The following is a 12552-nucleotide window of genomic DNA, read 5'->3' on the forward strand; positions in this document are numbered from 1 at the left end:
GAAATAACCCACCCCGCTCTTCCTCCTGAGCTGCAACAGTGTAATCACAGAGCGAAAGGTGTTGGAGCGCTTTGTTAGTGTCTATAGCTCAGATCATATGTAACTCTCACTTCACACTTTGTGTCTGGGTAATTTACAACACTTAGACATCTTCACTGCACTATTTATCACTACTTTGAAGAGGTCGCAGGACGGTCTCGTCCTCTGATATTTACAATCTAACAAGCGGTAGAGAAGGCGCTTTATTGCAATGCAATAGGTCTCGCATTTGCAAGAGTTTAAGCTATTACTATTGTAAATGACGATGCCTTTTATTTGTTTTAAAACCCAAAACATAAATAAAAGGCATTGACATTTACAATGCCAATAGCTCAAACTTGCGTGATTGCGAGACCTATTGCATTGCAAATGCTTTTCATTGCATTGAGGACCACACCATGAGCAAAATGTGATTTGTTTTTGGGCACTTTAACATTTTGGTGCTATCTCTCCAAGACGTATTTTTCCATGGTTTTTGAGTGTGTGCAATTCTTAAGAATTCCGCTCTGTGGCAAAGCCATGGTACGCCATACTTTAATTCTGGAGTCAAGTAGAGTTCAGTGTCTGGGAGTCCCTTAGCTCTCTGTTCTCATAGGGTTAGCCAAGAATTTTCAAGGCATTTACAGCTTAAATGTATCTAGAATCCTACAACTGTCCGGATTCTTAAACTAGTTAGCACGTGGTAGGACAGGGATGAATTTGAAAATGTATGACAATCTCAGGAACCCTGTGATTTTATATATTGTTATTCGACCTATTACCATGAGTGTTCGTTTCAAGCACAGTTTTCCAGAATTCCTAACTTTTCTGTGTGCATGTTTTTCATGGTTTTTTTCAATGAGTGATTGACCCTGATTTTCCATTCAAGGTAATGCTTAGGGTGTATCAGCCTGTTTCTCAGGTCACCTGGGGAAATAACTGCACAGCCCTGAAATCAGTCCCTAGCCCATTGTGACATTTGTCTGTAGAAAATCAGTTGCTGATCCTATGAAGTAAAAAAATAAAAATAAAATCTGGTCTTCATACAGTGATATCATATGTGCCTTCTGGCTCTTTCAAAGTTTTGTCCTGCAAACCTTTGGCAGGTTTCAAGCTTGCAGCTCCATAGCCAGAATAAGCAGCATTGAGGATGAAGGACGTCCCTTGTCATGCTTCAGCTGTCACCACTTAGCCTATCCCAACTAGTGCCCTAGGGTTTTTGTACAATAGATGAATCCACCTTAGCATGCATAGAAAGATATTTCTTTTAAAAGTTCCACTTAATATAATCCTGGGCTTTTATTGTATGAATCTAGTAACACGACAGCCATCACTTCCTCGAAAGCTTCAGCTAGAACAAAGGTGTTTTTGATGCTTCTATTTGGGAGTAGTTGTGATAACCTTTAAGTCTAACTCCATGACAACCTGGTGCTTACCCATGTGACAGAGTTTGTACTGCATATCGCACCATTCTTGCGCTGACATTTGTTCCTTTCTTTCTGTGATCAACATGACTCGAGGTTATGCAGCAAGTGTGCTGTGATGCATCCAAAGGTGATCAAAATGCGGGAAGCCAAGTTAAATTTTGTGAAGACACGAGTGTGCTCGAAGCAGTGGTTCTGCGCAAAATCAGTGGACCATTCCCTGTAAGATCGTGGGGCAGCTTTTGTCAGATTTTGGTCCTGATGGAAGTTCCTGGGTAAGTTTAAGTCCAAAACCATAAGAACAAGTAGGCCAAATGGGATTCCTCCTACTCCTGCTGCTCCATCATTCGAGGGCTGCATAGTTTGCACTCTTAAATGTCTTTCAATTCTAGCATCCTCTTAGTATGAATCTATCCCAAGGCAAGTCCCGGCGTGCCCGTATTTCCTGGGCTTCTGTCGACCTCACAAAAAATGGAGGCCATTAAGGGGGTTGTGCTACATATCTTAAGGCGATTCTGCTCCTTCTGGAGCACCTTGAGGCCCCATCGAGCGGCAGGGACCACCAATTTTGTTCTTGCCTGCAGACCTTAACTAGCCTGAATCCAGCTCCATGTTTGTGCTTTGTAATAGCGCCACTCATGCTCTTGGGTCCCCCTGGTACTGACAGTGCAGACACCGATCCATACTCCAGCAATGCTTGTGGCAAATCTGGTAGTGATGCTGATCTCCGACCCACAGCCAGCACCGGCCGTGCCTGACCCAGTCATGCTTTGAAATCAAAAAGTTAATACCAAAACTTTTAGGGATCCCTCCCTTCCCCCTTCCGCTAACCCCAGTACTAGAGGAGGTTGGAGGAACTATTTTGCTCGGATTTGTGTGCAGTTCAGAATCGCCAACATGAAGATGAGTAGGCAGACTACTTACTCCCACCGCATTACACTTATACTGGTCTACACCTAAACTACCAAACGCAAGTGGGATATATACCTATCTAGAAAGAGCTGGAGTCCCCACAAGGCTCAACCACTTATGAGAACTGAGGAGAGTGCTTCTTCGTGGTGGTGGTCTGCAGGGCAGCAGAAGTTCTTGACTTTAAACTACCCACTGTAGAGATTAAATCACACCTGCTGCCCAAAATAAATTCTGCAGTTAAGCTTTTCCTCTTCTGAACCCTAATTGCTTTTCAGTGAGGCTCTTACACTTGAGCAGCGAGATGGGCAAAGCCATGTTCAGCTTCCCATCATTTAACCAGTGGTGCGATATATAGGTCAGCTCCTGGTGATTTGGTTTTCTTAATACAACACACACCTCTGGAAAGTCATGTGGTACAACCATCAGCAAGCAAGTGAGCCCAAATGCTTTCCCTTCTGTGCCACCAGATAGGGAATCTGAAAGTAGTGATGCTTTTGGCAAACGTTATTTTCATTGGCTGGTCTGGCTATACAGTCTTTGACTATGGTCTGCCTCTTTGGTCACAACACACTTGCACTGTGGGATGTGGACAGTAAGAGTTTGCCAGCTGCCCTCTAGGTAACTTGGTGCAACTTCCCTCAGCAATATAATAAGTTCAGGGGCTATTTGTGTGGCGTGGCAAATAGAAAGAGAAATCCCTTGTAACTAGATCAGCAAACGCGGTAGAGTTTTTGTGGCTCCAGCAGACATGGTGTTGTCTGAGGCCTTGCACATCACCAAAGACTACACCACTCCACTACCTGCTCCCCAGTCGCTCTGATTTCCCTTTGGTGTAACATTTTTAACTAGTAGGGGACAACATCAACTTTTTAATCTTGGGAGGTGAAAATCCACCACTTAGGTCAGTGGTTGGTACAGATTGCTCGAAGGGGCTCTGCCAATACCATTCATTTCATCCTCTCCCTACATGCACACTGTTTATACACACACCTTGCTGGACCAGGCAACCAACCTTATGAAGGAGGGAAAATTGCTCCTAGCCAAAGGAGCCATTGAGAGGGTACTACAGTTTGAGGAATGATAGGGCTGCTTCTCCCGCTACTTCTAGTGTCAAAGTAAGATGTAGAACTCAAACCTATTCTGCACCTCTGCCATTTAAATGCCTTCTTATGGAAGGACAGATACAATATGATCACTCTGGCCCATGCTGTTTTTACTCTGGACCCAGACAACTACATGGTGTCCTTGGACTAGCATGATGCATATTTACATGTACACTTTCCTGCAGTCCCACAGACACTACCTATGGTTCATGGTGGATTGGAAAACTTGCGATTTGCCATTTGACCTCACCTTGGCGCCCTATGTGTTTATGGAGGTAATGTCGCAACTCTTCATGGGTCGTAGATGCATGTATTGTATTGTAATTGCATTTATACAGTGCTTACTACCCCATACGAAGCGGCGAAGCGCTTTTTCGGCGAGTAGCACGCTACTCTGGGACCCATAGAGGATTAGTGTTGAATTAGTATAGTGAAATATGAAAGTAATTTTAAGTGGTGGATAGGTTAGTCAGTTATTTGGATTCGGAAGGATAGCAGAAGGCTAGAGGAGGAAAAAAGGTTCCCATACCGCAATGACTGGCTGCTCAAGGTGAGTTTACAGCAGTCCATCCAGCCTTACTTGTTTGCAGAGGATTCAATTTATTGGGGCTATCCTGGGCACAGTAACTTTTGGCTCTCAGGGCCATATCACCTCTGCAGTGAGCAAGACAATCAGGATATGAACCTGATGTTTAGAGATAAAGCCTGAATCTCGTAAAGGATGGCTCTGAGGTGTCTTGGGCTCCTAGCCATGTGCATTTTTTTTGCTCCTTGCATTAGATGGCATATGAGGGCTGTGCAGTGGAACCTCCTTTTCCCGTGAGTAGATGTTATTACAGGCCTTATTTGAGTTTGGGTGCCATGTATACTGGCAAACTTCTACTATAGTAAGCCAACCTGATCAGTCCCACCCACAAGAGGAACAGGTGTTGAAAGTTTTGGGGGGTCACTCTGGACTGCTTAGCCTCTTCCTTACTTCCCCTGCCTCCTCCCTACCTCCCCTGCCTCCTCCCTCCATGATTCATATTATTGTGTAATCTCATGTTTTTCTCCTATGTGTATACTTTGCTCCTGTAATTGATGTAATTATTTAACATGTAAATTGCTGAACCTCCTGTAAAGTGCTCTGATACCTCCGGGATTAGCCAGCGCTATATAAAACTTTGCAAATAAACAAACAATGGTAAGGGATATTGGCCTGTAGGCTTCACATCTATCTGCTGGATTTCTAAACTTGGGGAAAGTGCTTAGAAAGTCATTATACAGTTCCATTTGTAATGTATCGGCCTCATTTGAGGCTGCATACATCACTGATAGGTGAGGGGCAAGGAAACCAGAGTAGTGCTAAAAAGGAAATGCAATAGGAAGACTTTAAGTGCTGGGAGCTTCCCTGATTGCATCAAATTGCCCCAGCACAGACCTTGCAGTAAGGACCCTGTCCAACTGGTCTTTAACTGGACGCACAGCCACAGAATGATCAGAGGCAAATTCATATAATGCTTCCGAAGTGCCATATAGGTCATGGTAAAAATCAGCAAGCTTTTTGGGGATGGCGGAGTACTCTGTGACCACATCCCCGCAGGGTACCACACACTCTTATAGTGACGGATTTTTCCTCACTCTGAGTATAAATATGAAAAGACCCCGCTGGCATTCCATATACAAAAATTAGAAAATTCTCCACTGAGTTTCGATATTAGAGTGAACTTAATTCTAGATTATCTTAGACCAACCCCTATCAAAACAACCTAAAGGAAGAAAACCTGTTATTTGTTGATAAATAGCCCGCATGCTTTAAACAATTAATTTTACATTAAAAATGAACATACTTTTATTTATATTCAATTAATAATTCAGAAACAGTATGTTATATTTCATCCAGATAAATGAATATTATCACTAATAAATCAGTATTTCAGGTTAATAGACTAATAATAATCCAACCCCTAGTACATTCACCTTCTATGCCAGTCCAGGCATTTACCTGCTGTATTTCTTTTGTGATCACCAAGAATTGGGTTATCTTGTTAAATTTAGCAACAAGGTGCTGGGGCTAACCCTTATATCAACACACTAAGAAAAATGCCCTTTGATTTTTCTAAATGTAATTATAAACATGTATGCATTAGAAATAAATGATTAATTCATGGGTCAGCTGATTTCACACTAACTCCATATAGCAAATGAAACCTCAAGAACAACTACTAAATCAAAAATATATTCATGTAAATTAAACACTTTGAGTGAGGTTTGATTGAGGGTTACAATTAAGATTCAGATTGAATGGAGAATTTTTAATTGCTCTTGAGGTTTAATTTGCTATTTGGGAGTTCGCGTGATCCATGATTTAATTATTAATTTGTAATGCATATATGTTTATAAATACATTTTGAAAGCCCAGAGGGCATTTTTCTTAGTTCTTTAGCAGGTCGTTTGTAGACCTGTCTCTGACAGGCCATTCAAATCTTCTCAGCTTTGTCTAATATTTTTTGTCATTACTGCAATTTGAATTGCTTAAGTTTAAGCAAAAACGCTCAACTGCGGTATCGCAAGTTTAAGAGTACAGATTTTAATTGGTGTGTCTTAGCCTGCTTGTGGCATTTACTATTTGAGATTAAACCTAAAGCTCTACACTTCACCATTGCCTTGAAGGTCTCCCTCAACATTATTTGTGACTCCACTGACCCCTGGCTAGGCAAGAAATACTGTTCAATTTCTTCCCTCAGAATCCTGCATTTAAATCACCCAAACCCATATCTGCCCAAAAACACATTGCTGCTGCCATTGAGGCTTTTTCTTGCAGTATCAGAACATCCTGGTCATATTGCTTAACCGCTTTTAGCACAGCCCTTCTCGTCACTTGCAGAAGATCATTAATATTCCAGGCAATGAGCATGACCCTTGGCCAGCAACCTCCAAGAACTGCCTAAACCATAATCCCACCCTTGTAGGAGTGAGTTGGTCACCTAACGATATCTACCACAGCATGCCAAAAAGATATAGAAACATTTGTGCCATCAATGTAACCCAAACCTACTTCCCACCCCCTTCCAAAATGAAGTACTACAATGGAGACTAGCAAACAGACACATATCCACCAGGAATATCTCAAAGCACCCATAAAACATAACATAGGTGACTAATGTCTGTGGGGATTGTGTGTAGGTCCCAATGGAATTGAATGCTTTAAAACATCTTCAGTATGTCCTCCATTCCTTTCCATAATCTGTGCACAGGAGCTAAGCAAGTCCTCACAAGTCACTTTCCACAGCCACTACCTCCCCACCCCCTTATAATCCAAGATATCTGAAAGAGACACGTTAGTGATAGATTCCTTACCTTAGAATATCCCCAGGCGTCAGACTGGTTCCGGAAAGTTTTGCTAGCAGTACCCCTGCGCGTCAGTAGGTGGTGTCATGTGGCTCCGCGTCCGTCGCTGGCGTCGTAAGCGCCGAGATGACGTCACGGAGACTACTTAGGCGCCCCCCATGCGCGCTGACGTCAGTTCTGTACACGACTTTCTGCACCAGGAACGCAGAGCCGTGCAAGAAACTAACTGGTGCCATGAAACTAGGGCCCTGAAAGGGGGGTGACCTTAACCCTAGAATCAGTTCGCAGAACGGGGAGGATGAGTGGGGCAGTAAGGAATTTATCACTAACTAATGTCTCTTACAGATATATTGTTACACAAGTAGTAACTTGTGCATCTGAAAGAGACACGTTCGTGATAGATTCCTTACCTTAGAATAGATACCCATGCGATACCAACCCCGGTGGAGGGTTTGCTGACAAGATTACACCAAAAAGTCACAGAGAACAGAACGGCCAAAGAAGCCGTCTCTCCGGACCTGACTGTCAAGGCAGTAATGCTTGGTAAACGTGTGCAACGAGGCCCACGTAGCTACCTGACTAATGTCCTCCAAGGGAACGCCACATCCCAGGGCAGTAGTGGCTGCAGTTGCGATGGTCAAATGGGCACGCAGCCCCACAGGAGGCTCCTTCTTAGCCAAGGAGTAACCTGCTTTGATACACAGAACGACCCACCGCGAGATGGTCCGTTTGTGCACAGCCCGACCTTTTTTGGCTCCCACGTAGCCAACAAAGAGCTGGTCATCCACCCGGAACTGCTGTGTATGCTTCAGATAGAACGCAAGCGCACGTTTTGGGTCCAGGCGGTGGAGCCTCTCCTCCTCCCTTGAAAGATGCAGAGGCGGAAAGAAGTTGGGCAAAGTGATGTTCTGCCCGATGTGGAAGGGCGTGACAACCTTCGGAAAAAAAGGATGGGTCCATAAAACCACCTTGTCCGGATGAACAGAAAGGAAAGGTGGTTTAGAAGAAAGAGCCTGGAGCTCACTCACTCTTCAGGCAGAGGTGATAGCTACCAGGAAAGCAGTCTTGAGAGGAAGAAGACGCAAAGGACAGGTATGAAGGAGCTCGAAGGGAGAGCACATCAGATCTGTCAAGACAATGTTTAAGTCCCACTGAGGCATTATGAACGGCACCGGAGGAAACGTGTGCGTAATGCCCTGCAGGAAATGGTTAACAACCGAGGACTTAAAGAGAGAAGGCTGATCTGGAAGCCGTAAAAAGGCGGAGATGGCCGAAAGATAACCTTTGATAGTGCCCAGACCAGAGCCCTGCTGGGCCAAAGAAAGAAGGAACAGAAGGACTTCGGAAAGAGGGGCAGAAAGGGGATCCACAGTCTTGGCTGTGCACCATACCACAAACTTGTTCCACCTGCAGGTGTATACAGTTTTATTGGAGGGACTTCTGGCTGCCAGAATAACATCACAGACTCCGGGAGGAAGATCAAAAGCTGTCAACTGTCGCCGCTCAATCTCCACGCATGGAGGTGGAGGCTGGACAGGTTCGGGTGGAGGACCGTCCCCTGCTGCTGCGACAGAAGATCCTCCCGAAGAGGCAGCTGGATCGGGGGATCGATCGCCATGCTGAGTAGCTCGGGATACCAGTATCTTCGTGCCCAATCCGAAGCCACAGGGATGACTTGTGCCCGGTCGCGCCTGATCTTCTTCAGCACTCTGGGCAGAAGCGGTATAGGCGGAAAGGCGTCCAACAGACCGCAACGCCACTCGCGACAAAGTGTCGCCTTGGAAATTACAACGCACAGAACTGATGACATTGCGCGTTCTCTTCGGTGACGAATAGATCTAACCAAGGGTCTCCCCACTGCTGAAAGAGACCTTGCGCCACGTCCGAGCTCAGACACCATTCGTGATCCATCAAGCACCGGCGGCGGAGTTCGTCCGCTCTGGCGTTCAGAGAACCTGCCAGGTGTTGAACTACCAAGGTAATGCTTTGATGTTCCGGCCATGTCCATAGGCGCAGAGCCTCCTGACATAGGGTCCAGGACCCCACCCCACATTTTAAGTCTAAAAGGACCACTTCCATTTCTCTTGCCGCCTTCAGGATTTCACATTTGTCCTTAGTTAAGTGATCACTTTCAGCAGGGCCTCTCTATTTTTAAAGTAATGCGTTATGCTCTTTTAACCACAAAGCATGAAGAGACCTTACTCATTCTGGCAGTGTTCTCTCACTGGGCAGAATCTGCTGGGGTTGGTGGTGGGCAAGACAGCATTGTGTTCTTCTAGGTCATGAATTTTTATTTTGCTGTTCTAATAAAGTTCACGTGTTATGTTTTTTTATGTTGTATGTTTGAATATCTGTGTGCCTTGTTTTACGATGGTTGTTTGTGTGTGTATTTAAACTTAAAGTATGGATAAAAATATATAGTGCAACGTATTGTAGATTAAAAAAGAGAGGGTGGGATTAACCTTCAGCTGCCTAAGGGTCTGTTGTGTTAGGGGAGGCTCAAACGGGCATAACTAAAAGTATTTAAAAAAGTAAAAGTATTGAAGCCCCCTCACAAATAAATTAGCAGCTGCATAGCCTTAAATAATAACTTAAGAAATACCACCAAAATTAATTAACCGCAGATAGTAATCCTTCTCGTTAGTGGCTGATTAGCATCGGATCAAATCTGGAAGTTCGTGAGTCCATTTTGAAAACCTGCTATAAGGGGTTGGTTTTTAAAGCTGGCAAGAAGCCATTTCAGACTTTCAGTGCAGTGTTTTTTGTTTTTTTTGGGGGGGGGGGGGGGGGGGGGTTAGTTTTCAGTCTGCTTTGCAGACCATGGAATTACCTGAGAATGACGAGTGTGTGTGACAAAATAGTTTGCTTTTCTACCATGCAGCGCCTTGTTATGCAGTTCAACTTGAGTCGACGTCTATCCTCTATGGGCAGCCAATGTAGAGTGATGAGAGTGGGTGTAATGTGGTCATAATTTTTGGATACCCGCTGAGTTTGCAATAGTGAATAAATTCTGCCATACGGTCTGCAGGGTGTTTTTGTAGTCAATTCTTGAGTGGACTAGAGATGTCCTGTGCTTTTTAATTCTTCAGTTGGAATAAGTGGGCTTGATGTTCAAGAGAAGCCCGATTTGGTGATAACCACCCTTTGCTGAAGCATTTATGTGTGACTTAAGATTCAGCTTCTTATCCAGAAGGAAGCCCATTAACTTTCCGGTTTCACCATTGACTGGTGCAAGAGACCCATGTTTGGGCATACCCTAAGCCACTTAGGGTGCACATAGCGACATCAGAAAATAAAATAGACGGAGTGTTGAAACCCGTCAACTGTACCACTGGATTCAAGCTAGCCTGTCTGATGAGGGGTAATACCCTGAAACCGTTCCCAGGATGCTTTTTTCCAGTTCCGGGAGAACCTGGCCTGGCAGTTCGGGCTGGGCTGTTTCCCCTGGGGAACAGGGCTAAGCCTGATTTGCATATGGCTATGTCCAAACTGGGTTAGCATGGTTATCAAAAAACGATTGATTAAACCCAGATCTGTGACTGTGGGTGACTGTTTGACAATGTTCAGCATTCCGTCCATCATCTTTTTGTGTGATTGTAATGTTTTCTTATGTGGTGCTTTCAGTATTCTGGTCTGAAAAATAATCGCCTGCTCTTAAATAATGGTTCAAATGATTCTTTAGTTTTTATGTTTGGCCTAAAGATTGCTTTGGCAGTATTGCCAGTACCATGTAAGCAAAAAACTAAAATATAGCAAAAAAAATAAATGAGTAAATCAGAGGATTTGTTTTGGCCCTCTTCATCCATTGATCTGTTAATCTATCGTTCACATTTTTCTTTTGCCCTCCAAAGCATACATCATGGGGCATTGGCTCTCTTGCACTGTGAGTTTCCCATATCACATGTGCCGTTCAGTGCCAGGACTAGTGGGCTAATAACGTGCACTATCAATGGGTTTTCTTTCCAATGTTTACCCTATCTAAGTCAGTGGTGTGCTTTTAAACTATGCCTTCAGTTTATAATATTTGTTAGCCAATAAGAATCATACTGTCCTGTGCATTAAAATTAAAAATAGATTCCTATACCTGTTCTACGTCCACCTGACTGCTAGCAAGCACCAATACTGTTTACTTAAACTGTATTTAATGGTAAATATATTTCAAAATGTAACATTTTGTAGCACGTTGCTGCATGGATACTTCAGTATGTTTACTAGTCTTATTTTCTGGCATGTGCTTTGCAAGTGCTTGGTTTACATTCAGTTCAGTGTTCTCTTACAAAAAGTCATCAACATATATTTTAAATGACATCTTGGATAATGTGAAATTAATTACACTGTTCTATTGTACATTTGTAGATTTTAGTTGATCTGCCCCCCCCCTCCCCCCCCCTCAAAACAACCCCCACACACACACACTTTCTCTCGCGCACTTTCTCTGTCCGGTTCATCTAAGTGTGCAAAAATCTAAAATGTTGCCTTTGTCTGCTTGTATGAATTCAATACAAATGGTCCTTCATTTATTTTAATTGTTTTTATAATTGACAGTAAACTTATCATTACATTGGGTAAAAAGCAGAAAAGGAAAAAGGAGTCTTCAGATGAAATGTCCGATCCAGAGCAGGCTCTACATCGTGCTATGAAAGATGAGGAATCCCAGGTGAGAATCAAATGTTTTGTGTGCGGTTCGGGGAGTGTTGCCACATGAAGATGAAAATATTTGTTTGCAAAAATGTTGCATTTTTAAAGCAAATGTTTTGAAACATTTATCATATTCATTTTTTTTTTTCAACCATATTTTTATTGACATTTTACATTTTAAGTGACATTTTGCATCGAATCACAATTCTTCGGAACGCATTTACTGGTATTGCTGTCATAATGTTTTGTTATTCGGGCGGTGAATAGTTAAGTTTTTGTCACTATTGAAATCCTTCTACGGAGAATTGCTGAATATAACTGGGGGGAAGAAAACTGGAGGGGGGGGGTGCTCATGGGGTTCTGCTTACAGGTGTCGGATGGGGACTTAGGGCGGCATGTGTCTCGGTGAATGGTGGTTCCACAAGTTACCACGGGTGAAGTGAGGGAACCTGCGGTCGGTCTATTTCCGGGGGCCCGGCTTACACTTGAGGCGTGAGGCCCGGTACTGATACCTAGTGACATTAACTGTGCACTGCGGGGGTCTGGCATTTGTGTTCGCGGCCTGCAACTGCGACTGTGTCTCTTCTGGTGTGTGAGGGACTCCCTCCGGGTCGTCATGGGTTAGTGATTGTTTGAATTGATTCAATAGCATAGCCCAGTCCAGTGATATAGGGTGTTTGCGTGTCCCTTTCGCCTCTTCTTCTCGTAGTGTTTCTTCCTCCGCCAGTGCCCATTTGTGTACCGCCCCCACCCATGCAGCAAGCGGAGGGCCTGTAGGGGACCGCCAGTGCATGGCTATGTTCCGTTTTGCCAGTAAGATAGCCAGTGATACAAATCTAAGGGGCACTTTATGTTGTTTCCTCCTCTGATAGATACCCAACGCACAGGCTTCCCACGTACTCAGATATGTAAGTCCAGTGAGGTCCTCGAGTGTCTTATGAATGTGTTGCCAGTACGATTGCAATGTGGGACAGCTCCAAAATATGTGTTGGAAGTCTGCCGCCTGCGATTGGCATCTGGGGCATAAGAACTGGGTGTTTGAAACATTTATCATATTCATACATAACATGCTCTTTAAAAACCTATGTGCATCTTTTGAAATTTGTACTTTCAATTTTAGAAATTAA

General features: G+C 43.8%; 1 protein-coding gene across 7 annotated transcripts in view; it reads left to right on the forward strand.

Annotated features, from left to right (window-relative positions):
- The window catches only part of CHD9 (chromodomain helicase DNA binding protein 9), a 1905864-nt gene that overhangs the window by 372831 nt on the left and 1520481 nt on the right, over positions 1-12552 (forward strand). For all 7 annotated transcript variants that reach the window (XM_085637757.1, XM_085637759.1, XM_085637761.1 and 4 more), the window contains one exon: positions 11333-11444. In XM_085637757.1, coding sequence (XP_085493883.1) covers positions 11333-11444 — 112 coding nt within the window. The remainder of the gene's footprint in view (positions 1-11332; positions 11445-12552) is intronic.

The sequence above is a fragment of the Triturus cristatus genome, chromosome 12, assembly GCF_964204655.1.
Source record: "Triturus cristatus chromosome 12, aTriCri1.1, whole genome shotgun sequence".
In the NCBI taxonomy this organism is placed as follows: Eukaryota; Metazoa; Chordata; class Amphibia; order Caudata; family Salamandridae; genus Triturus; species Triturus cristatus.